Genomic DNA, 27,947 nt, shown 5'->3' on the forward strand with positions numbered 1-27,947 from the left:
TGAACTGAGGCTCACAGAAGGCAGTGATAGGAAGAAGGAGACAACACACTATGAGGAGAACAGCCGAGGCTTCAGGATAAGCCAGTCTCCATGGGAGGACATCAGACATGCTGAGGCAGTACCTTTCTGGTCCAGGAGAAGATGTGATCGCCTTATACCCTGAAACACCAGCACACTAGGTAATGCTAACTGAAGGGTAACTGCTATTATGGGACTCTGTCCTCAGAGAATGTCATGGCAGTGGCCATTTCGAAGCAGAGGAGCTGTGAAATCAGCAGGAGGCACTCTCAAGATCAGGCCTGGTATCTTTCTTGGGGAACAGGATTCAGGGTGGGCTGTCATGAGGCATCATGTGAGATTCCAGCCATTCATTCCTTCCTGCTCATTCCTGGATCATGTAGTCTTTCCCTAACCATGTACAGTCTTGGGAAGAGCTGGGGCATATGAGGGGAAGGTTGGCTGGAGATGGGAGACTCCAGGGATACAGCTCCTGTGAGTCCTCACTCATGCTGGAGAGGAGTTTGGGTGATGCAGCTGACCAAGTCACTTGTATTCCTGTGAGTAACTCCAATAAGCTCAGTGGCTCAGTATTTGTCTTAGTTGGGGTTTCCATTGCTGCAAAGAGACAGCATGACCATGGCAACTGTTATAAAGGAAAACATTTATTTGGGGCTTGTTCACAGTTTCGAGGGTTTACTCAATCATCTTCTTGGCAAGCAGACATGGTGCTGGAGGAGCTGAAAGTTCTACATCTTGATCTGCAGGCAGCAAGGAGGAGACTGGATAGTTACACACGCAGCATAGCTTGAGCATCTAAGACCTTAAAACCTGGCCTCAACAGTGACACACTTGCACACCTACTCCAATAAGGCCACACCTCCTAATAGTACCATTCCATATGGCCAAACATTCAAACATATGACCCTCTAGGGGCCGTATCTATTCAAACCAACACAGCATGCTAAACTTATATGTGTGCTGATCAGTTAGTTTTAAATATCAACTTGCCACAACTTAGAGCCACCTGGGAAAAGAGCCTCAATTGAGGAATTGTCTAGAGTAGGCTGGCCTGTGGGCATGGCTGTGAGAGACTGTCTTGACTGATGATTCATATGAGAACACCCAGCCCAATGTGGATTGTACCATTCTCTGGCCAGGTGGTCCAGAACTGTGTAAGTGAAGAAAGCACTAAGTATGTATCCACTCGCTTTTCTCTGCTCTGGACTATGAATGAGATGAGACTAGCTGCTTGACTTCCTGCCTTGACTTTCCAACAAGGATAGACTATCACCTGGACTTATAAGCTGAATAAACCCTCCTTCTTCTTATTTTACTTTTAACTAGCTATTTTATCATAGCAACAGAAATGGCATTAGACTGGGTTGACTCATTTCTTGGCTCTGTTATTCTCTCTCCATTGAAATGAACAGAAAGAGAATCACCTGGAAAGGTTGGGCAACATTTACTACTTTGGAGCCTATAAGAAAAACTTATGATCCATATAGATCTCAAACCGAGCAACAGTAATAAAGACAGCATGGTACTGGCTTAGAAATAGGCTAGTTGATCAGTGGAATTGATTTGAAGACCTAGAAATAAACCCACACACCTATGGACAATTGATTTTTGACAAAGAAGCCAACTCTATACAATGAAAAAAAGACAGTATCTTCAACAAGTGGTGCTGGTCTAACTGGATGTCTACATGTAGAAAAATGCAAATAGATCCATATTTATCACCCTGCACAAAACTAAAGTCCAAGTAGATTAAAGACCTCAACATAAAGCCAGATACACTAAATCTGTTAGAAGAAAATGTAGGTAAGAGCCTTGAACTCATTGGCACAGGAGACAACTTCCCAAACAGAACACCAATAGCTCAGGCTCTAAGGTCAACAATTAATAAATGAGACCTCATGAAACTGAAAAGCTTCTGTAAGGCAAAGGATACTGTCAACAGAACAAAATCACAGCCTACAGACTGGGAAAAATTCTTCACCAACTCTACATCTGACAAAGGTCTAATATCCAAAATATATAAAGAACTCAAGAAATTAAACACCACCAAACCAAATAACCCAATTAAAAATGGGTGACAGAGCTAAACAGAGAATTCTCAACAGAGGAATATTGAATGGCTGAGAAGCACTTAAAGAAATGCTCAACATCTCTAGTCATCAGGGAAATGCAAATCCAAACAACTGTGAGATTCCATCTTACACTTATCCAAAGATCAAAAACTCAACTGACAGTACATGATGGTGAGGATGTAGAGAAAGGGGACCACTCCTCCATTGCTGGTGGGAGTGCAAACTTGTACAACCACATTGGAAATCAATGTCACTTTCTCAGAAAATTTGGAAAAGTGCTACCTAAAGACACTGCTCCATTCCTGGGCATATACCCAAAAGACATTGCACCATACAACAAGGACATTTGCTCAACTATGTTCATAGAGGCTTTATTCATAATAGTCAGAATCTGGAAGCAACCTACATGTCTCCCAACCGAAGAATATATAAAGAAACTGTGGCACATTTACACAATAGAATACTATTCAGGTATCAAAAACAAGGAAGTCTTGAAATACGCAGACAAATGGACAGAATTAGAAATGATCATCCTGAGTGATGTAACCCAGACCCAAAAGGACATGCATGGTATATACTCACTTATAACTGGATATTAATCCAGCATAGATCCACCTATGCAATGGGTGATCAGGACAGATACTGGGACATGCAGCTGGACTCTAGGTGATGCACTCACTGCAAGCTGTATGTAAGAGTTGGGGGTGAAAAGACGCAGTGGGAGGGAAGTTGTCAGGGGTTCCACAAGGAGACTATCAAGGCTGGAGAATTTGGTCCTTGGGGGTGGGGCTGCACAAACTAATGCACCAACCGAGGACAGTGCAAGCAGAGGACCTAGACCCCCAGATCAGATGTAGCCAATGGACAGCTCATTCTCCACATGAGGAGGAGGGAGAGTGGAGGACTTCCTCTGACAAGAACTCAGGTGCCTTCAATTTGACCACTGCCCCTTCGTGGGGAGGGCTTGTTGGAGCACAGGGGAAGGGGATGCAGGCTATCCAGATGAGACCTGATAGGCTATGGTCAGAAGATAGGGGAGGAAGACCCCTCCTGTCAGAGGTCATGGGGAGGGGAACAGAATGGAAAAAGGAGGGGGTGAGAACAGGAAGATAAGAACAGCGGGGGAGGGGAGGTATTACAACTGGGATGTGATGTGAATAAATTACAATAATTAATAATAATTTTTTAAAAACTTATGAGACAATATATCCTGAAACAAAGAAAAGGGAGAGAAGACAGTAAGAGAAGCATGAAGAAGCTGGATGGTGGAGTAACACACACAAATGGCTTTAAAAAGAAAAGAAGGAGGTGCTGGGGAGACAACTGTTTCAGTCAATAAGCAAAGTGTGAGGACCTTTGTATCCCTGAACCCTCATCACAAAGCTAGCATGCGTCTGTAGTCCCAGACGTGGAGAGGTGGAGACCCAGGGATCCCTGGAGCTTGCCGAGGAGGGATCCCTTGCAGCTAGGCCAGCTGCATCAATGAGATCCCCCTGTAGCAGAGAGTAACCAAGGAAGGCATCTGACTTCAACCTCTGGCCTCCACATATGCGCATGTGCACCCACATGCATGCAGACGCAGGCACACAAAGAAGAAGCAAGAAAACATGCTAGATAGGTAGACAATCACAGAAGAAGAGGGACGGCCCATTTTCAAAGGAGCAAAATTCAACAGTGAAGTCAAGCCAGGTGATGAAGCCAGAGACTGGGTCTGTTGACTGAGATATCACCAGGCATAGTTAGGGGGGGAAATTCAGTAGAGGTAGCATGAAAGGAATCTATTTCAGAAGTTCCAGAAAAGATGGGCTTTTCTGTACCATAACAATGACAGACAAGGGGAGCGACAATGTAAGAAACAGCCAGCTTCGGTGGTACAGAAGGAAGCTAATACTGAGGCAAGTAAGACAGCTCAGTGGGTAAAGGCACTGTATTCCAAGCCTGACAATGTGAGTTCTGTGCCTGAGGATCACACAGTTGAAGGAGAGAACTGATGCACACAGGCTGTCCCCTACCTCTGCACATGTGCCATTTACACCCATACACAAATACATAAATCACTCATTTTTTACAAGAAAGCTAATCATATCATCCTCCATTACAGTAACTATCCATCTGATTTCCCTAAGCTTAGCCCAGATTATAGTGGTCTCTTCCATATTACACCCCAGTTTGTGTTTGTGGCTATCTCTGGTTGATGAAATAAGAACGAAGCATATTTCTGGGGCTTGATAAAATGCCTGTTCATTTAATCTCATTTGCTACAGAACCTGACTTCAATTTCTTCATAACTCACTAGCAGGTCATGGAGAAGAAAGATGAGCAGCCCCAGGTGATTTGCTAACAACTGGATGAACCACCTGCCTCCCTGTCCAAATTACCAGTGTCAGGATCCCCAGTGAGCATCCTGCTGTTCAGCCCTTTTCAGTGTCGTCCACTTCTACCACTAACCAGCTTACATGCTTTTGTGGAAAAAGCACATATTCAACTATTAATGATGCATTTCACAGCCCAGGTAACCCAGTAGAGCTTCCTGAGAAGTGGAAAGCAGGTACCTTCTGGCTTTGCTTTCTCTGTAATACCGAACTTGTGCCCACCCGCATGCTTTGAGAAGGCATTACACAGCTTCCTCTGCCCCCTAAGTAAAGCTGGCTTTCAAAGATACAAAACCAAGACCAACGAGAGCAACTGGCCTTTGAAAACCACATGTTGGTCTTTTTGCTGAGTAATCATCCTTCTGAACGTAGTTTTAGCTATTAAGCTCTGTGTGCCACCTTTCAAAAGAACTGAAAATTGTATTTGCAGAAGAACACTGTGATCTGGTTCAGACACTCCTGGAAATCTGGTAGACAGCCAGAAAAGAGAAAACATGAGTAATGAAGGAAGAGAACAGAAGAAAGGGAAGAGGAGGGAGGGAGGGAAGAGGGAGAAAAGGGAAAAGGAAAGGAAGACGTGGGAAGAAGGAAGCAGAGGAAGAGAGCAGAAGAACTGGGCCGAAATAATTTCCTAGCATGATTTCAGCCAGTCTGCATCAGTTTTTCCAAAGGACTTCAGATCCTGTCCTCCACCAATAAAGGCCCCAAAGAGGTGATGAAATACTTTCTCAAGGATGGCGCATGTTACATAACGCTCCAACTAGGTGTTCAAAAACTTAGTTACCGCATGAAGCTTTTTCTTGTTTTCTTGCTGCACTGGTATTAAGCCCATGGCCTTGAACACACTAGGCAAGTGTTTTCCCTCTTAGCTAAAGCCTTGGCTCTTGCCCAAGTCCGGAGTGTCTCACTGATCCTGATAACCTTACAAGGGCACTGGCCTCTGTCGGAAGGCGTAAATCCGTAGGCAAGATATGTAATTAACAACATAAACTCACATCGGCCTTCCCAGGAATGTCTGGGGCCAAGCCCATGTCAGACCTAACTACTATCAAGATCTGACTCCTCATAGTTCAGATGTCAAAGAGTTGAGGGGTTGGGAAGAAACAGCAGCTCTTTGATTTTTTTTTTCATGTGTGCTTTACTAATGCAATATCCAATATGTGTTTCTCCATAGAATGGCAGAGAATGAGTTGTGTGCTTCTGAGGGGACCTAAGTAGAAGTAAAAGGATCAAGGGTGTCTTCCTAAATAATGGGAGCCCAACATTCAGTCTGCCCCATGACTGCTCTGAGCACTGGACATTTGTCAACAGTTTACACTAGAGCTTCCTATCAACAGAGCCCTGCCAGCCCAGAGAAGTATTTTCCTGTTATACATCAAAAGCAGATACACTCCACGCGTGGACTTGCCGTTCACCAGCAGAAAGCCTTGGTTCACTAACACAAGGGATGTTGTACAACCAAGTGTCATTCACCAGACAAAGGAAAGATAACTAAAGGGCAAGAAATGCTAGTTTACTGATGAAATCTCACTCCTTTCTTCCCGGTTTTAAGATGAGAATGTGTTAACCCTGTTATAATCTAATCTTCTCATACCCTAGGTACACATATAATTACACATACAAGCAAAAGGAAGAAGAGACAGACAGACAGAAAGACAGACAGAAGATAGACAGGGCTAGAGAGATGGTTCAGAGGTTAAGAGTGAGTAACTACTGTTGCAGAGGGTCCATATTCAGTTCCCAGCACTGTCAGACCTCTTACACACAGCTCCCCAGAATTCCAGCCTCCAGAAGGTCTCCCGCCATCTCTGGACTCCACAAACAACTCCACACATATGGACATACACTACCACTCCCACACACGCATTCACACTTTTAAGAATAAAATAAATCTTTTAAAATAAAAAGAAATACACACACACACACACATATACACATAAAGCTGGGAATTTGTTTTGGTTCATTTTGTTTATTTGGGGGTTTTTGTTTGTTAGGTTTTTTTTATTTTGTTTTTAAGGCTGGGTCTCTATAGCCCTAGCTACCCTGGAACTCACTGTGTAGACCACAATGGCCTCCAGCTCAGAAATCCACCTGCCCCTGACTCCCTAGGGCTGGAATTAAAAGCATGTGCCATTATGTTCAGCAAGTGCTGAAATTTCAACTGAAAGCGTACTGAAGGTTGCAGTACTGATGCCTCTGATGAGCTTAGATTCAATTCTTTCAGTATAATGGTTTTGTATTATTGCCTAAGCCTGATGCCACCAAGGTGATTTGTGAATAAACTGTGAAGAATGTGGCTAGCTCACTCTGTAGTGAGATCATCAGTTTGTATGCATCAGGGGCACTGGTCAGCAAGACATGAGCTCGCTGTAAGGAGGTACTGCAAATACAGCAAATCTAGAAAGGCTTGTCCTGGTCACTTACATTCCCTCAGAGTCGCTGCACCTGTGGTCAGAATTCCTATGCTAGCAAAGTTACTAAATACTCATTTTGCATTTTTTGACCGTAACACAAAGTCACAATACTATGTTGCCTACTCTTTTGATTAGACCATAAATGGCCCCTCACAGGTCCCTGTTTTGAACACCTGTTCCCAGACAGGTGCACGTGACATGAAAGTAGGAGGGGGGTTTGTTGAGGAAAAGAGGTTCAGTAGGAGAAGGAGGGGAATGAGAGGTCATGGGGGTAAAAACAACAATTCAATAAATACATATATTAAACCACCAAAGAATAAAAACCAAAAATCAGTTTTGAAAATATCGGTGAAGACACTATCTGATGTCTGAGTGTCATTCTAGCTTATGGGAAGAGGCCTGGTAGGCCTTGGTTTACAGTCAGATGTATCAGTGTCAGCCTGGTGCATGAACCCAGCATCTGACATCTCGTCTTGTAAGACTGAACTCTCAATACATATGATCTGAGGCGAACCCACGGTAAGGAGCGTAAGAAGTGAGCTAAATCATAAGATGCTTAATTAGTAACGCTGGAGAAATGCCAGGTGTACCGAGACCAGCCTCCATCCATCTGTTATATAAAGTGCGGTGTGGAATGTGGGAGAGACAAGGGAAGGCGGCTTCTGTTTTTGTTTGTTTGTTTGTTTTGTTTTTTTCTTTTTTATCCTATCAGCTCTGGAACCCTGACCTGGTCATGGGCTTTGTGCAAACTGGAGATTTTAATTGAAATACTGGGGTAAAGTTTAGTTACCAGCAGTCAGAACAGCTCACGTTGCAGCCTGCTAGGATGCAGGTGTAGGCTCCAGTACAAGTCTCCTCAGCTCATTTCCCTTCTATTTCTTTGCAGCAAGTTGGCTCCCTAACCTCAACACCAAGCTTTGAACTGCAACGAAATTCCAGTAAAGCAATTTCTTCTAAGGGCTTTAAAGGTACAACCTTGACACTGTAAATCTAATACTGCAAGCACATACACACACACACACACACACACACACACACACACACACACACACATACACACACACACACACACACACACACACACACACACTAGAACTTCCTGAATTAACTGCTTGGGTACTACTCATTTAAAAATATCTCATTGCAGATCAAGTATCATTGTCCAGAGCTGGTACCTCAAAAATAAAATATATACAAATTGTGGAGCTAAAGAGGTAGCTCAGCAGCTAAGAGTGCTTCCTGCTCTTACAGAGGACCTGCATCCGTTTCCCAGCACCCATGTGAGGTAGCTCAGGTAACGCTAGCTCCAGGGACTCTGATGTCCTCTTTCAGCCTCTGCAGGCACTGTGCTCAGCTACACATGTACATACATAATTTTTAAAATGTTCATACGCATACACGATTCTGTAATCAGCATCTGTAGCCTAATAGCCAGATAAAAATGAAATCCTTTCATATAGAAATGAAGCAAGCTAAGTGCCCCGCCTTGATTTAATTCCATCCTGCTGAAATTATTGCTTACCATTTTGTATGCTTATTCAGACGCTGCTACATACAGACCCTAGTTGCTTATATAGAATTATCTTGCATATATTAACATAACATACATAGAGCAACAAGGTATATGTCTATATACACTTTGGGTTAACTTTTGAGTTGATTACTGCTGACATATCCATATGGCTTCAACGTGTGTAGCTTAAATATATGAATTCCTCTCTGGTAAATATTTAGAGTTACCTCTTGGTTGCTTAGCTTGTTCCCAAATAGATTGGTTTTCTATAGTAATTTTACATTCACAGTAACACTGAGAAGAAGACAGAGAGGGGTCCCACATGTTCCCTGCCCTATCACTTGCACCTCATCAACATCAGCATCAAATGAACAGTCCCGCTGCCCAAGCCTTGGCGCTCTTCCTGACCACCCTGCTATCCTCCATCAGCTTCTGATCTAGCCATTGTCTCCACAGCTTTACCTTTTCTAGAATGTCATGTGTAGTTGGCAACACATAGCGTGATGCCATTTCCAGACTGCCTTCTTTCATTTAGCAATGTGCCCTGGAAGTTTCTCTACGTCTTCGCTCAGATTAATGGTTCATTTCTTTTTCCTGTGGAATCCCACCCCACTGTGTGGATGTGTCATAGTTTATTTTTATACCTGCTGGAAGACACTCTGGCTGCGTCCCAGGCTGGAGCACCATGACTTAGGTTTCTATTAGCATTCAAGGGAAGGTATCTACTTGGACCTTACATTTCAAGTCATTTGCCCAAGTACTGTGGTAACTGAATCCTATAGTGGAGGCATGTTTAACTGACATAAAGGAGTTACAGAGTCCAACACACTGGTTTCATTTGCAATGGACACCAATCCCCACTGCTCCAATGCCTCACTAGCACTTGATATCATCATCCCCTGTGCTTGTTCCTTCTACTAGAGCTTGATTTTCTATTACACAGAAATTGACATCAACATGATGTGAGTGTTTTCACGATCACATATTGAACAAGCGGGTCCAGGACAAATGTGCGTCTAGGAGTGTCAGTGTCCATGACTGTTGAGTGTTCATCCCTCATTAGAAGAGATATCACACCCCCTCTCTCCCTTACAAGGCTAAGGGAACATGGCGAAGAGAGGATGGAAAGTCTGGGAGAGCCAGAGTTTGTGGTACACTGCTGTTAAGCAGTATCTTCTAGACATGATAAGACTATTACATACATGAAGCCACAGCAGCTGTGGTTGCATGCACAAGACCCACACAAGATCAAGCAGGTCAGTATTCCAGTGTGACTAGGGGACAGGCTCAAGAGACCCCCTTCTCCAGCTGAGGACATTTTGGCATTTGATGGCTGCTAGGTACTGATAGTCAGTTTTCCTCAGAGCTGTGGCTCCTGGTAGGTGGTTGCCTACACTCCAGTAGATGGCCTCACACTCATATGTATACAAGCAGCTCCAACTGAACTCAGTGGGTTACAACCAAGAGGGTATAGGAGGGGAATGCAGTGAGTGTTAGAGAGGAGCTGATGAAAAGTAGGAGAATGGAGGTTGTCCAATACATTGTGTGTGTGTGTGTGTGTGTGTGTGTGTGTGTGTGTGTGTGTGTACAACATATTACATTCTAAAGAGGTTGTGTGGATTTACAGTCCTATCAGTGTGAGGACTCCCATTGTCAACATAATACATAGTCACAATTGTCACACACGATTTATCACAACATGATTTTCTCAGTTTAAGAACACAGAATATGCTTAATTTTGAGGGTGAAATGTTTCATGTCTTACCTGCACAATTTAAAACCCTGTTCCCCAATCTTACTTTTGTCCTATTATTTTTCTTGATTTTTTTTTTTAATGATATATCATAGTATCTGCCAACATCCAGCAGTCTTTGCTTTTAATGCTGTAAAATCAAGGTTTGTTTTGCTTTGGTGTTCATGATTCTTAGGACTCTTTTTTTTTAATTGGTCTTATTTGTATATTTTAGATGCAATAAACTTTACCAATTAAAGTATACAATTTGATGGGTTTTTCAGACTTTTCTGCTCATTTAGCTATCACCCCAATGGCAAAGTACGAAGTGTTCATCTGCTTTATGAAAGAAGCACATCTACATAAGTCTACAGCAAATTTCTATCTACTTCTCCCAACACTTCATGTTCAACTGCTTTATCCACAAAGATGTGTTTGGGCTGTTGGGGCTTTTGTTATGGTACTTATTTGTTTGTTGAATGTTACTTCTGTCTTTTTATCTAATAATTCTGTGTTGTACCAATTAATAAATCCAGAATTGAGGATATCACTCAATGCTAAGAATCCATGATGAGGACACTTGAGACACTAAGTGACAGCACCCTAATAATTGCAGAAACAAATAAACAATTCATTTTTCCTTACTGTATAATACTCCTTTGTCAGCTGATTTATCATTCATATTATGTAGTATGTAGGAATTTGGTTGCTTCTTAGTTTGAGGCTGTTATTAGAAAAAATACCTAAACTATGGATGCAAAGCTCTGAGCAGAAACAGATAAATGGCTCTTGATAGATACCAAGAGAAGGTTACCAGGCTATGTCATGAAAGTTCAATTTTATCAGAAATAACACACCATTTTTCAAAACAATTACTCCATTTTGAATTAAAATGTAATTTCATGACCTTCATTATCACATACAAATGTTTGCTGCTGAAGTAATTTTATGAAAGTGATTAGAAAGTTATATTAGCAAAAGATATTAGCATTTTAACCATGTGAACTCTTGTAAGTATCTGTTTTCAGAAATTTTCTGAAGAGCCTTTGATTCTTTACATTATGTGTAAACATGACAATAGAGATTTATACTTTACATCAAACAGTAAATTAAATATCACTCCAAGGGCCCTGCACAAAACCCATAGTCAAACAGCACAGGATTGAGCATTATTGTCGCCACAAGTGTGTTTATTCAAGTCATGTTAAAGACATTCAATTAACTCTATGAAGCAGGAAGGCACTCTCTGTATACTGTGGGGTGGGCGGGGCAGGAGAGTCTTTTCAAAGCCAAATGAACTGATGAACTGTCAGAATAGATAGATCAGCATTGTTATGGGTCTAAAGAATGAAAGGCAATTAAAAGTCAATATATTTTTACTGAGCATCTCCTTTCCTCAAGAGTATATTAGTTCCTGAAAAGTGAGACAGGTAAGAAGCTGTCTGCCAGCAGATGCTTTCCTGACTAGAGAAAGCATGGCAGAAAGGACCATATAACTCAGTAGCAAGAGAGACAGGAGAAGGAATTCACTTTGCTTGGCATGCCTAGGAGGACAGAGATGGAGGGAGAAAGAAGCTGTGAACAAACGAGAACAGATGAGTCAGTGAGAAAGGATGAGACAGAGGAATAAGTGGGAAGAAGAGAAGGAAGAAAGGAGAGAGGATGGGAGGAGAGAAAAGGAAGGGGACAGGAAGGGGGATGGGGGAGGGAAAGATGACAGAAGAGGATGAAAGGCTATACCTCTCAGAGAGGAAGAGCATGTAGTACAGATGTAGGAAAGCTTTAAGAAAAAGTCCTGCTTAACATCTGGATGAAAGAGGGGTCAGATTCCAAGTGAAGTGAGTGCAAGGGAGTTCTAGGAAGAAAGAAAAGTGGAGCATATCCAAAGGCACCAAGTTTGTTTTGTTTTTAAGAAAACTGAATTGGGTTGTTTATACTTTGGGGAAGGTAGACACGCGTCTCAAAGTACCAAATCAGTAAGCAGAAGCGTATGACTTACAATGCATTATTTAAAAACTGCCCACTGTCCCTTGCCTTTCAATGAACATTATGGGGACAGGAAGTCTAAAGAGCCATCACATTCCTCAATGGAACACTTGGCAGTTTCTTATTTCTGAAACACACTCTGTTTATAATCTATACCAAATCAATACCAGATTTTACCCACTTGGTCCCTTTCAAATTTCAAAAACATTAACTCATTAATTGCCACCCATCTGGAAGATCCATCAGGCCCTGCACCTCCACACTGTCATGAGAGTCAACTACCACTTCACGCCGAAGTCTTCTCTCTCTTAGCTTTAGGATGAGATGAGACTTTTAACTGACATAAAAGCCCCCCTGTGCCATACTTCTGAGCATCAGTCTTAAGGTGTCTGGTCCAGCTGCTTCTTTAGAAAGGCAATACTTCCTATATAATAGACTGATGTTTCCCTGTACCAGATCTGGCCACTACATTTTTTTTAGCTCATGAAGTGAGACTAGTTTCTTATTTTGTGGTGTGTGGGGGGGAAAGGGGTGGTCTGGGGAGATACCTCAGTGCTTGCCATACAATCACGAGGGCCTGAGTTCACATCCCCAGAAGACCATAAGCGCTAGAGCGTAGCAGTGTATGCCTGTAATCCCAGTACTGGGAAAGCAGCCACTGGAGGAACCTTCCAGCTCGCTGGCCATCAGCCCAGACAATCAGTGAGCTCCTGGCTCAGTGAGCCCCTACACACACACACACACACACACACACACACACACACACACACACACACACAAAGATGAAAGAAAGAAAGAAAGAAAGAAAGGAAGGAAGGAAGGAAGAAAAAAGAAAAGAAAAGAAATTGCAGAAGCACAGAAGACAACTGACCTTGACCTCTGGCCTCAACATGCACATACACACATATCAGGCATACTCCCATGAGTACATGCTCACACATGTACCAGACGCAAACACATACACACAAAATGTCTGAAATCACACTGCAGTGCCCATAACTAAGATCTTTAGGCTCACAGCCAGGCATATCCATTTGCATACTGCCTACAGCTGCTTTGGGGCCAAATGTCAAAGTTGAGAAGAAAACATGACCCAAGATATCTAAAATATTTACTCTCTGGCTCTTCCCAAAAAAAGCTGCCAAGCCAGCTCCACTGGATGCCATGTGCCTGCTACAGTTAAGCTACACTCTCAGAAAAGGGGAGGCATGAAAGACCCAAGTACAGCAATGCCGTTCTCCAAATTCAGATCTTCGTGTCAAAGACAGGCGCCTTCAGGATGGGGAGACAGCTATAGTGGTTTAGAGCTTCCCAAGACTGCAGTTGGTTCTGGGTTTGGATCCCCAGAATCCATTAAATGTTGGGTGGGTGTGACAGCCAGGAGATAGTACCAGCCTTGGAAGGCAAAACTGAGGAATACCCAGATCATACTATTTATGAATGTGTATGAAAACACATTCAAAAACATGCATACATATACATGCACAACACACACAGAGACACACACACACACAGGCAGGCAGACACACACACACACACACACACACACACACACACACACACACACATGCCAATGAAAGTTGGAACAGGGAGTGGGACTAGAAGCTTCTCTTTCTCCTTTAAATGTCTGCTTTCTGGCATTGGGTCAGATGTACTACCATCAAATATCCAATCCCACCTGAGCTTCTAGAAGGCTGTTCCCAAAGTCCTTCAGGACCAATTGGCCAGAACCAAGCTACCAGTTTCTAAAAAACCATCCTCATCTTCCTGCCAAGCACAGCCCACACCTCCAGGCAGAGACTGAGCTGGTGGCTGAGGCGGCAGGAACATACCCCTGTTGCTCACTTCACTTGCCAGCATGGCGCCTGGGTATGCAGCAGACAGACCAGGTGGGTTAGAGCACCTGCCAATCTCATTCCAGGGCTTGGAGAGATGCCATGGGCAAGGAGAGAGCCCCAGAGAGGATCTGCTCCGGGTGGTCCCACTGGCTCCCTGCTTAGTCGAGATCTCTACCAGATGATGGGTAAAAATCGTTTCTTCTAAAGTTTTCATTTCATTTTCTAGTCCTTGTAAGAAATGTACTGGGAAATCAAGCAGTTCTTTCTTAACTACCATAAGGATGCTTTAAAGCCTTTATAAGTTCCTCTGAGTGAATCTTCAGCTCATAAAGCAATATACAGATGTCACATTTATTATCTAAATATTCCATAAAATGCGTCCTGGATGGAGAATTCTGATTATGTCATCTTACTCTATATTATGTCCTTTTGTAACCAGTCTTTCCTAGCAGCATCAGTGAGTGTTTAAAGTCTAGCAGGAATTATTTGCCTATAATTTATAGAAGAGCACAGTTGCACTCTATCACAATGTAATAGTCTGTCTCCCAGATCAAATGTTACAAGCCATCAACATATTTAAGCATAAAATCATTTACTCTAAATTTTCTTGGGTGTGCATATACACCTATGTGTGCGACCAGAAGTCAGCCTAATCTTGGGCTGTCATTCCTCAGTCTGGCCACTTTATTTTATAAGACAGGTTCTCTCTCACTAGCCTAGAGTTCAGCAGCCAGTAGACTTCAGAGCGTTGGCCTGTCTCTGTTTCCTCAGTGCTAAGGTTGCAAGCACCTGCCACCATGGCCAACTTTTCCCCTAGGTTCTGGGAAACAAGCTTGCAAGCTAAGCAGTAGATTAACTGTGCCATCTCCCCAGGCCTCGTGGAGATAGTTTCTTTGTGCCTAACATGCTGCCTACTTTTGTTTCCTCTTAAAATACTGGCAAATAAGTAGTATATAGCACAACACAAGGAGAGTGGTAAGCAAAAGTGACTGTTGGGAAATTCACCTTCTCCCCCAACATGCTGGTCTTGCTTTTGTGTCCCTTCTGCACAAACGAAATTCCCTAAAAGCCAAAATGGATAGCCAGAGCAACAGTAATACTAGTATTTGTTTTCCTATAGCATGTTTTATTATTTCAATTAAACGTTAGGGAAAACATGCTGTGAGGAAGCATCTGAAGTTTAAGATGCTTTGCAAACTTTACTTTTAAAGCCAACCTTTCTTACATCATCTAGCATTTATCTCATACTGACAGTTTTATTATTCAAATTTTCCCACTTGAATATGAAGAGCGGTTCATCTGGAATAGCACAACTGCCATGCATCATTGATGTCCCCATGCATTATTGATGGGCTGAATAATACCCTGAAATGAGAAGTCGCCAGAGATAAAATTCTGCTTTTTCATGTCCCATTATGGGAAGAAATAACTTGTAATTAAAGTGATGCCGGAGAAACGGCAAGATAAGGAAAGCTTTCTCTTTAAATTTATACCTATGGGTGTTTTTTTACCTGCATTCTTTGTATGTGTGCCACGTGTGTGAAGCGCCCACAGAGGCCAGAAGAGAAAGTCAGGGCTCATGGACCTGGAGTTACAGATGGTTGTGAGCCACCATGCGGGTGCTGGGAATCAACCCTGAGTCCTCTCCAAGAGCCACAAGTTCTTGTTGCCACTGAGCCATCTCTCCAGCCCTGGGAAGAGCTCATGGACAGCTCTTGAAAGGCTGATAGATTGTTCCCAGGTTCTGGCTATTATGAATAAGGCTGCTATGAACATGGTTGAGCATATGTCCTAGTTGTGTGGTGGAACACCTTCTGGGTATATTCCAAGGAGTGGAATAGTTGGGTCTTGAGGTAGTCCCATTCCCAGTTTCCTGAGAAAGCGCCATATTGATTTCCAAAGTGGTTGTACAAGTTTACACTCCCACCAGCAATGAAAGAGTGTTCCTCTTTCTCCACATCCTCACCAGCATGTGCTGTCACTTGAGTTTTTTATCTTAGCCATTATGATGGGTGTAAGATGGAATCTCAGAATTGTTTTGATTTGCATTTCTCTGATGATAAGGATGTTGAGCTTTTCTTTAAGTGTTTGCATGCTGTGGACAAGGACCAGCCTAGGCAGCACAGTCTATGACATCTGATGATGCAAGGAGTCTGTAAGACACCATACAATCTTGGTCACAAACACAAATGTCTGGTACATGCCTTGTCACAATAAGACAATTAAATAACAGCAGGTCTTTGTTAAGATGAATTTCTTAGGATTATGTTACTGCCTGAACTCTGGATAAGATGGTTACATTTGTATATAATAGTGTATTCCAAACCGTGCTCCTTGATTTCCATCAGATGGACTGTGTTTGAGGTGAAATTATTTTTTCAGTGTTGTAGTCTTTCTTACTGTTTTAAATTCCTATATAATTAAACTCATGTACTCAAAAATTATTCCTTTTTATAATATTGTTTAAAACTTGGGTTGCTTTGATACAAAATTAGATATATTGTTATGATATTTTGTTTTGTTTTGTTTTGTTTGAAACAGAGTTTCTCTGTATACCCTTGGCTATCCTGGAACTCAGTATGTAGACCAGGCTAGCTTTGAACCCATAGAGAGATCACCTGGCTCTGCCTCCTCAGTACTGGGATTAAAGTATTGGCATGTGCCACCACCACCCGGCCTCATTATGATTTTTAAATTTTTTATTACATTTATTTTATGTGTGTATGTCGGAAATCATGACAACTTCCACTGTCTAGGTTGCAAGGACAGAAATCAGCTAGCTGTTCGGGCCTAGTTGGCAGCGATCACTTTAATCCACAAGTCATCTCACCAGCCCTACTTCATTAAGTCTAAAGTGTTTGCTGCCATGGGTTTAGACCCCTGAACAAGGTGAGGACAGTGGCACATGGCCCATATGAGAAGATAAGGATTCACCATGGCATATTACTGCCAGCTCCCCCTGCCCCCTCCCCCCGCCATCAGGAACTGAAGAGGCGAACAGATCAGTCTCCAGTGAAACTGCAAACCCACTACTATAGAAAGCCTTCATGGAGGGGCTGGGGGCATTGGACCATTTGAGTTGGTTACTGTTATTCTGATCTCCCTACGTAGACGCACAGGTGAGTTTTGTTTTTAGTTTTCTCATGGTTAAGTATGCCTGGTTTCAGCCATCAAACATCAGCCCTGAGTGGTCTCTTCATGTAATTCAAGCCGACGCAAGGGAGCAGTGCACATTTACCAAACGCACATCCAGTGAACAGGCTGTTGCTTAATGAATTATCTTGCCGATCATAAAGTCATGGTAAGTGAGAAAAAGAATGGAACATCAGAACAGTCCCATCTCCTCACTGTGCCCATCTATAAGCCACTCCGGTCGGACATGGGTTTTCTGTTATAATGACCAAGCCATCAGCCAAGCCAGCAAGGGCAGGCCACACTCTGTGATGAAGTCTACACTCTACACATAAATGTATCCTTTTTAAACAGGTGTGCCGAGGACTGTAGAGATTGCTCAGGCTGCAAAGTGCTTGCCTTGCAAACTTAAGGACCTCAGTTCAATCCCTAGAATCCATACTTTAAAAGCTAGACACAGAACTGCACCTTTGCTTGTGTCTTTGAGACAGGATCTTATTCCTTGAACTTTCTATGTAGTTCAGGCTGATGGGAACTCACTGCAATCCTGCCTCCAGAACCCCAGGTGCTAGGATTTCTAGTATGAACCACCACTCATGGTCATTCTATTTATATATTTAAAATGCAGAATAAGGCTCTAAGCATGGTTATGAGTACCTGTAGTCCCAGACGCAGGGAGAGCCTGAGGCAGTGTAAGATCAGTGGTACATGGGTCGCCTGGGCTATATATTATTCGTTTCATGAATAACTTAAACTTCATTTGCATACAAGTAGGTAAATATCTCCTTATAATTTAATTTCCTCTATCTGGGTTATTAACCACTTCAACCTATATGTAACTTAACATTTGAATATTTGAGATCTTATCCTTTTAGTTTAAACTAATTACTGGTTTTTCTACTGATTTAAAAAAAAAGAACTAGTTTTTGAAACTAACTAACCCTCAGTTAGCCTTACTGCTCCATCTTGCTCCTTTCCTATAGTTATCCTGGTACTTTTTTCTAACTTGTGTACTTAGTTTGGTTTTTTTCACTTTTCTCCTTTTGTTTTATTTTGGGTTTTTTGTTTTGATTTGTTTTGTCTTGTTTTGTTTTGTTTTGTTTGTTTGTTTGTTTGTTTGTTTAGGCAGGATTCCTCTATGTAACAGCCTTACTGTCCTGGACTCACTTTGTAGACCAGGCTGGCCTTGAACTCACATCCACATCGATCCCCCTGCCTCAGCCTCCAAAGTGCTAGGATTAAAGGTGTGTGCTACCATACCCAGATGCTTTTTCACTTTTAAAAACATATTAATTTGATGCTGTAAATGTCATTTTCACATCTTTACTGCACCACACATATTCTTTATTATTCTGTTTAAGAAACATAATTTCATATTCCTTCTATTTTGCTTCTCCTTTGACTCAAGATTTGTTTCCTACCATATTTCTTTATTTTTACAGTATTTTTTCTTAAATTTTTTAAAAATTATTTTTTATAATTTATTCACATTACATCCCAATTGTTACTCCCTCGATAGTATCTTCCCATTCCCACTTTCCCTCCCTTCTCCCTCAATTATCCTCCCCTAGTCCTCTGATGGGAGGACCTCCTCCCCTACCATCTGGCCCCAGCCTGTCAAGTCCCACTAGGATAGCCTGCATTCTCTTCCTCTGTGGCCCCTCAACCCTCTCCCCCAGTGATCAGGTCTAAGGGAATTTTGTTCTGGGGGAGGGAGTGGTAGTGCACACGGCTGCTGGTAGCCCTACTACAGCTCACTCCAGTAGCCACAAGCACTTGTAACCACTAAGCCACCACTCCAGGCACCTGCTGTCTAAAGTTTTAACATTTGAGTTCAGCCTTAAAGTCCCTAGTGCCCCATAATCAAAGTCCAACTTCTCAACTCTAGAGAGGCAATGATGAAATGCCCTTTGTGCAAGGAATACACAGCAGATGCCCGTCGTGTTGGGTGAGGAGTGAGCAATCATGTCACCAGACGTAAACATTTATATTTTCTGCAGGAAAATCTACATTGATATTTCAAACCTTCCTTCCCAGGGAACATTAGCCTGAATAAACACCTTAGGAGCATAATGCATAAACTCCCCCAAAAGGCAGTCCCACCTTTGGTAGAAAGATGCTACAGCTTAAGCTGTTTCTGGGACTGCTTCCAGGCAATCATATATAATTTATAAAGACTGTTTATTGCCGACACTCATTCCATGCTCCTTATTTCATGATAAATGCAGGAAACACCAACTCAAAAAAGGGAAATTATGTCCCATTTTTTCGACTAGTGAAAGTCAAATCCAGCTACATCCCGGGGAAATCCAGCTGTATTTGTGTATTGGAGTCATGACCTTCAGCCTGGAGTTCTGTCCCTTTGCCATTACTCATTAAATTTTATGGTTCAGGGCACAGTTCTTATCACCAAAAGACAACAAAGGAGTTAAATCTGGTCCCCAAAGGTCCAAGACTTCATGTATAGAGGCAACAGGGACATCAGCAATGGAAAGCAATGTCCTACAAATATTATCAGACCAAATGGTGTACCCTAGAAATACAAATAACACTTACAGTGAGGATTACAGGGGCAGTTTAGAAAAGGTGACCCTAAAGAGAGGCTGCTTTATGGGGCTTTGATGAACAAGTCCCTTTCCTTTATTTCTAGCAGCAATAGGCATCTGCTTCAAAGTTGTCAAACTCCCTAAAACCAAAGCCCAGAGTCCCAACTCTACATGAAAAGTGCAAAGAGGAAAAAACCTTGGAAGAAAACATGGGAGCATGCGCAATTCAAAATGAAGCAAAAAACAAAAACAAAACAATAAAACAAAAAAAAAAATCTCAATGCTCTGCCCAACTTCAGCTTTACCTTTAATTCTAAATTCTATAAGTGACCTGATGCATCTTCTCGTGTTACATTCTTTCAGAGAAGAAAGAACGTAAGATGCCCTGAAAGTAAAAGCACATTTGGTCATCTATAACAAATTATAGAGTCAAGTTCCCATGCTAAGAACTAAACAGTTCAAGTGAACCTCTGGGCCTATGTCAATCTAGGCTTGATAGTCATTTATTATCCCCATTGCTGAACCTAGAATACTAATTTGAGCGTAAATAACTATGTGCATGGAGCAAAAGACAACCTTAGATGTCATTCCTTGGATGCTGGCCACATTTCTTTTTTAAGTTTTGAGACAGGGTCTCTCAATGGCCAGCAGCTCTTCACGTAGGCTAGGCTGGACAGCTAGCGAGTCCCAGGGATCCGCATGTCTTCCCAGTGCCTAGATTGTAAGTGTGCACCACAATGCTAGACTTTCTTACATGGATTCTGAGGGATGAAACTAGGGTGTTTGTATGAGCAAGCATTTTTACTAACTGAGCCATCTCCCTAATGCAGAACATCAATTTTCAGTATTAGAAACGAACTCCCTTAGCAAAGAATTAAAACAATGCCATCTAATACAATGTTTGATGTAATAAAGGTAGTCAAAAGCCAAGTTACAAGGCTAGAGAGATGGCTCAGAGGTTAAGCGTGTTTATTGCTCTTCCACAGGACCTGGGTTAACTCAGTCCTAGGGGATCTGATGCTGTCTTCTGACCTCTGAGTACACCAGGCACAAGTATGATGCATATACATGCATGTAGGCAAACATGCACAAACATACATGTGTGTGTGCATGCATGTGTGTGTGTGCATGTCAGTTAACCAGAGAAACTTGTTCTAGCCATGACCAAAAAAAAAAAAAAGTGAAAAACCAAACAAAATGCTAAATATGAAGATGCCAGTTCTTGTAGAATAGTTTTTCTAAAGATTTATTTATTATTATATATGCAGTGCTCTATCTGCCTGTACACCTACAGGCTAAGAAGAGGGCATCAGGTCACATTATAGATGGTTGTGAGCCACCATGTGGTTGTTGGGAGTTGAACTCAGGACTTTTGGAAGAGCATCCAATGGTCTTAACCTCTGAGCCATCTCTCCAGCCCCTAGAATAGTTTTCATAGCTGTAGCTACCACAGTAAATTTTACAAAGAGAATGTTCCAATAAAATTTGTCAAATTAAAACAAGTGTAGGAGAGGACTTGTGATTTAAGCCCTGAGTTCAAATCCAGCATGACAGAAACTAGGGGTTAGTGCACACCTGAAATTCCAGTGCCAGGAGAAGGAAACAGAAAGATCATAAGCTCACAGGCATCCTTGGGCTACATGATAAGTTCAAGGCCAGCCTGAGCTACATGAGACCTTTTCTTAAAAAAAAAAAAAAATCTAAGGAAGAATATACTATCCTTGTCATATACTTAACTACATGAGTTCTTGTCTCAAAAAAAAAAATTCTAAGCAGGTATATAATACATCTAACACTGATCATCATAATGTTAAGAATTTCACTTGGCATAAGTGACTATAATAAACACATCACATATATACTCATTGTTATTTTAGGGAATAAAAAGGTGCTGTGGCATAAAGGAGTAATCAAATATTTTGATATTTGGTATTAAGTGAGCATAGTCCTTGCCAATGGTACTGAAGTCATGTTGAGTAAGTCAAGCCTAGGGCTTGATGTATGCTTCTGGGTCTTTATCTGTGTGGTGAAGGCAATCCTGACGTATATATTCCCTTATGGTGGGATTTAAATGAGATTGTACAGACCAAGAACTCCGTTAACCAAAATCACTATACAAGAGAGTCACAGGCTATTTTCTCATTCGTTTTACAATTTCCATAAATATCTCCTTCCTCTGTTTCCCCAAATCTGATCTATGGACAAACCCTGAGTGTTCTTGGAGCACAGTCCAAAGCCAATGTCAACCCTATCGCCAGGGCTCCCTGTGAGAGGAGGAGTCAGCTGCCAGTCAGACAAACCAAGCTTCTTCCTGCTCATCTCCCAGTTTCCACTCTCACTCTCCACAGTCTCAAACCCCTACAGGAGCCATGAGGATCTGAAGAGCCCTTCAAACAAGCAGAATCACTACCCAGCTCCACAACCTCCCTTTGCATTACAAAGAAACCTGGACCCCTCACCATACCAGGTCCTAGGGCATCCTTAGAGACTTCTGCTAGTATAGCTGGTCACTTTGTACTAGGTAAGCCTTCTGTCCGCTCATTCCTGCCCAAGAGACACTACATGACTTGGCTTTTCTTGGTGAAACTTCCATGAGTCTGGCCTGCTCAACCACCACTACCTCAAAAAAGCCCCCCTGGAGCTCTATAAAAGAACAAGACCTCCTCTGATTGCTGTTTTCCTGATTACTTTCCTTCCAGGCCTTTCTCCATTCTGAAATCATGCCATTTATGCACGCATTTGCTTCTCCACTACAGAACAGCCATCATGAGTCAAAAGCCTTTTCCATGCCTGAGAGCACGTGTGACCCAAGTCTCTGCAACCCATACAGACTCTATGTTTTCAGACTGAGAAGTCAAACTATTTTTCCTAACCCCATTTGCTTCATATATTGCCTGTTCTATAGAAAGAAACACAGTGTCCATACACAAACTCACTACCGTGAGTGGAACTTGAACACTCTGTCATCCTTGTGAGCTTTCAACCCACCTTGGAATTGGAAGTTGACTCCAAAAAACAAAGTCTGTTGCCAAATCCTTCTGCTGCCAAGCACAGCTTCTGCTGCTCTTTGTGGATGGTCGCTGTGCACTGCAGAACCACCTCATCATCCTGCAGGAAGAAAAAGAAAGAAAAGTGAGATTCCACATGGCTGCCTAAGTAAGATCTAGGAACATAGGATGTTATGACCTACTAAAAATCTCAGCCGTAGGGTGCTGAAGAGATAGTTTAGCAGGGAAAAGCACTTGCTGCTCTTGCAGAGGACCCAAGCATAACCAACTCTTACTCCAGTTCCAGGGGATCTAGGGAACTGGATATCATCTTCTGACTGCCATGGGCACCAGGAACACTACTGCTGTGCATACCTTCATGCAGGCAAACCCCTCAAAGAAGTGAAATAAAATATCTAAAATAAAATGATTAAGTATGAGCTATGCTAGTCAGTTTTGATCATCAACTTGGCACAACCTTGAATCACCTGGGGAAAAGGTTCCTTATTAAGAGTTATCTAGAGCAGGTTGGTGGTCTGTAGGTATGTCTTTGATGTTAATTAATTCAGAAAGAGTAGGCCTATCAAGGGAAGCACCATTCCCTAGGCAAGGGGTCCCCAACATCGTAAGAGAGGACAAAGTTATCTAAAGAAAACAATCAAGGAAAGACGTGTTTATTCTTCCCTTGCTTGGCCTTGGATGTGATGTGCCTAGCTGCTTAGGTTCCTGCCTTGACTTCCCCCAAAAGATGGACTAAAACCTGGGATGAAAGATGAATAAACCCTTTCCTCCCTGTATTGCTTTTGTTCAGGGTGTTTGTGTTTGTTTGTTTTTGTTTGTTTGTTTTTAATCACAGGAGCAGAAAGGACACTAGAACAAGAGCCGCAGGTAAGAAGTGCCACCAAAAGAGTTCTACAGTGTCGCCTCCTTGGGTGCTTTTTAACTGCAAGAGGGAAGCTGAGTTCTGGGGAAAGGAACGGGACAGTCATTCAAGTTCATCAATTTCCCCATTGTTCTCACCAAAAGCTAACTTTGAGGATAAATGAAAGGCAGGATTTTTTTTTTTATTATTTTGCACTCTCACACACTGCTTCAAATCACCAGAATTACCAAGAAACCAGTTTTTCTAAGGACATCAAACATCCTCAAGAATGAAACATGTCTAACACAATGAATGTTTTGGTGATCTCAGGAAACCAGCATCATTCCATACAAATTAGATGTTGAAAATGTCAGGAATCAAGAATAACGTCAAACAACATCCCTCAGGATCAAGATGAAAAAAAAAAAAATCTTTGAATAAAATATTACCAATTCAAAAAAATGAATGAAACATATCTTATAGGCTGGCATTCCCTAACACAGGGAAACACCCCAATATCTGATGGTAAATCACCCTAGTTCTACCACAAAGTGGCAATTTGATCCTATCTGAGAAGATCCTCAGATGATTGAAAACACAAAAGACCATTTGTTAATTCAATACTTGGAAATACAACAAGGGATTCAAGCCAATTTACTGAAGCAAGACTCAGACAAATGTGCACATGAAAAGGTGATCAACAGGATGACTTGACACAGAGGCTGTGACGGACCCACGATGAGAGGGCTTAGAGTTGACAGGATGCTCAGGCCAGCCTGGGCTACATAGCAAGACCCAGACCAGTCCACTATCCCCCCCACAAAAGAATGAACAGAATTCAACACCCTGGCTCTTCTATGTACTGCATCGTGTGATCTTAGAAAAGGCCTTCAAGTTCTGAACTGGTGATGCAAGACAAAGTGGCACCACAATAACCCAGGGACTGAACAGACACTGAGTAAGAGGATATAGGATTATTTTGTACCGGTTCTATTACTAATGGCAAATGTCAAAAAAAAAAAAAAAATGCAACCCTATGTAGGGTATGTGTGTGTGTGTGTGTGACACACATGAAGAGACCGGAAGAGGTCTTCCTTAATCCCTCTTTACTTTATTTTTTGAGGCAGGGACTCTCACTGGGTCTAGGGCTCACTGCCTGTGAAGGCTGGTCAGTAAATCCCAGGTACCCTCCGGGGTCCACCTCCCCAGTGCCAGGAGTACTGACTGGCTTTTGTTTTGTGTTGACATGGGGTTTGCGATATCAGGGACAGTCCTCCTACTTGCACAGCAAGCACTTTATTGACTCATCTCACTCCCACCACTTGTACTTTGATGCGTCAACTACAAAGTCGCAGAAGGACACATAACCGAGAATACCATACAAGCATCTATCAGCCCTTCCCGAAAGGCTTCACATGAAAGAGCGCAATCCCTGGAGCACTACATGGAGGACTGCACTTGTACTGCATTCCACGGTGGACTGGAAGAGTAAAGATGAGTAAGTGAGGTAAGCCTCAGGAAATAGAAAAGAAGCTGCTTTGGTTAACTCAAAGCAAATGCAGTGTTCATCTGAAAAAGCACAATTCTACTTTGCATTTCAAACCTTTCTGGTGTTTGTGGTTTGCTCTCATTCTCTACATGGTAGCAGCAGCATGAAGGGCTGGCACCTGCCACAGGCCAAGGCCAGGTGTTAGCACCCATTCTGTAAGCTCACCTCCGGGTGCTCATTAGTTTGAGTGAACATTCATTCTACTTGAAAAGCCATTTGCTCGGGAACAAAAATAGACTGATTTCCCTATAAGCAAGAGCAAATGTAAAATTCATGTGCTGCGTGGCAAAATAAAAGATCACGAAGTGCTTTACATAATCCACTACAAGATCAAAGCTATATGGCGGCTTCCAAACACACAGCGTAATGAGAACGCTGGAAACGGTGCTGATATGCTGGCAGGCCTACGCGATCCCAGAAGTCTCTTACCATTTTGTTTTACACATCCCATGGACCCAGCTCTAATATGTAAACAACACTCTAAGGTAAAAAGAACCTTTGGGGAAAGCCAGAGACTGTCCCAATGTTATTTAGTGAGTAATTATTTGAATGCGTGAATTAAAGACACTAGTGAATGGAAAGGAAGACAGTAAGAGCCAAGAGTAGGCAGGAGAAAGCAGAGCACAGCAAAGGGGACACACAAGAGCATAGCCCTACTAAGTAACTGTGAAAATAGAGACGGTATCACACAGTTCCCAAAGGCATGCGGCACGCCTCCCCTCCCTATTCCCGCGTGATATAAGAACTGGTCACTTACATAGGATAGAGAAAACATGGCACAAAGTAACGTTTTCCTCACTAGGGCTTGTCACACATGTTTCCAGGAACTGAGTTATCAAATATAGAGCATCTGAATCTGAAAGTCATCTTCCCATTGTTTCTATAGTGAACTGGTTTTTTTAAAACCACACTTGTCACCAGCAGGGTTGTTTCTCCAATCCTGACACACATCCTGCCACCAGAGGATCTTGCCAAAATAGGCCTTGGCAGGGACTAAGAGTGCAAGCCTAGCAAATGCCTAATGTTAAAGGTCATTCCCTGACTATTCAGGATCCAGAATGGGTCTCACAAAAATATGGATCATAGGAGGCATGTATAGTCTTCTCTAAGAGTTAAAGAGGCCAGCAATAAGCAATGGCATGTTAAAAATAAGTCTGTTGTTTGCAGATGTAGCTCAGTTGGTAGAACGTTTGCCTAGCATGCCCCAAGCCATGTAAAATCCCTGGTACTTCATATACTGTAAGTGGTGGCACACAATTGTAATCTCAGCCCTGGAGAGAGGCAGGAAGAAGACTCAGAAGCTGAAGGTCCCCTAGGCTATGCAGCAAGTTAAGGGCAGTATATCAGAAAAAAAAAAGTTAGAAGTGTAGAAATCATCCAGAACGTCCACAAATGTGATGTGAACACTAATTATGTAAGGGAGCAGAGAACGCTAAGCAATTCACTCAAGAAGACTACTAGACCTATACAACTTGCATTTGCGCACAATCTCCCTTCCAGGTTGCACTTTAAACTGGAGTGACAGAGCAACCCAGAAACTATATAACACTATGTTCACAAAAGCTCAATTACATTACCAAGGAGACAGACTGTATCCAGGACTGACAGTCATGATTTGGCTTGAAATGATGGAGCCTCACCTGATATACTCACAAAGCTTTCTCTAGCATACATGAGAGCAATCTCTATTTTGCAGCCCAAAAATGACAGGTTCCCATCTTTGACAGAAAGTAATATATGCCAAACACTTGATGGACCAAATAGCAGAACACAAGCCACCCGCCAACTCCTTTTACTAGCCCATCACTCATGCCTGTGCAGGTGCTTTCTCCTGTGGTAGAAGAACCTTCAGGCTCTGCAGAAAGATCTGGTAGGGAGGACATGTTTTTTTCTGATTATTGCAATCCAGGTGCAACAACTTTGGTTTTGCTTAACATGTGCATGGCATGTGTATGATGATCTAGTTCAAATAGTTATGTATGTAAAACCTAGTTTCTATGGCCAAACCTGAAGACCAACATTGCCTAACACTGATGAGACCCAGAATGCTAACACAACAGAGATACAATGGAAGTACGTCTGTGTGGCTCATAAGGCCTCTTTCAAAGTAGGCTTTTGAGACTTGGTTCCTGAAGCTAAGCCTCGGATTCACAGTTGTTACTTCTGAACCTGTCATGTGAATCAACTGAGTGTCGGAGGCACATAAGTGACAGCCATCATGTCTCCTACCTTAGCAAATAAAGCTAAAAGCGCAAAGCATGGTGGCGCACGCCTTTAATCCCAGCACTCGGGAGGCAGAGGCAGGTGGATCGCTGTGAGGTCGAGTCCAACCTGGACTACACAGTGAGTCCAGTACAGCCAAGGCTACACAGAGAAACCCTGTCTCGAAAAACTAAAAGAAAAAAAGTAACTTTAAAAAATAAATACAGCTAAAAGCACCTTAAATTTACATCCACTCTACTTTATTAAAAATTACTTTTAAATATTAGTGTTTATATTTGATAATCTCATATTTTTATACAATATAACTAGGGTCCTATTGCCCCCCCATCATTTCTCCTGCATGCCTGCTGGCACCCTTCTGTTTAGCTCACCCTCTTCCCTTCTTTCTTTTCTTTTTTTCCCTATGTCTATTGCCTGAATTTAAGCTTGAAAAATGGGCAGGTGTTATTTGGAGGAACGACAAGATGTGCAGCGGATTAAGAAGCTCTATGGGAGCATCATAAGACAGCGATTCCCTGGCTACAAGGCATGGGGCATCTGCCCTAACGCTTTGCTACAGGAACACACTTATGCTCCAGCCACGCAAACTGTATTCCATAGCCGAATTTCTACAGAATGGGTTCAATGTAAGCTGTTACTTTGTCATTTCTTTTCTTTTTAACACCTGGCTGTCAGTGAAGCACAGATGACTAGCATCCTCACG

At 42.3% G+C, this 27,947-nt stretch overlaps 1 protein-coding gene across 1 annotated transcript in view; it reads right to left on the bottom strand.

The window, feature by feature from the left end:
* The window catches only part of Ryr2 (ryanodine receptor 2), a 561,576-nt gene that overhangs the window by 372,226 nt on the left and 161,403 nt on the right, over nucleotides 1–27,947 (bottom strand). The window contains 1 exon segment of the mRNA XM_051151477.1: nucleotides 22,612–22,731. Within this exon segment, the coding sequence (XP_051007434.1) occupies nucleotides 22,612–22,731 (120 nt within the window).

This window comes from Acomys russatus, chromosome 9, assembly GCF_903995435.1.
Source record: "Acomys russatus chromosome 9, mAcoRus1.1, whole genome shotgun sequence".
NCBI lineage: Eukaryota > Metazoa > Chordata > Mammalia > Rodentia > Muridae > Acomys > Acomys russatus.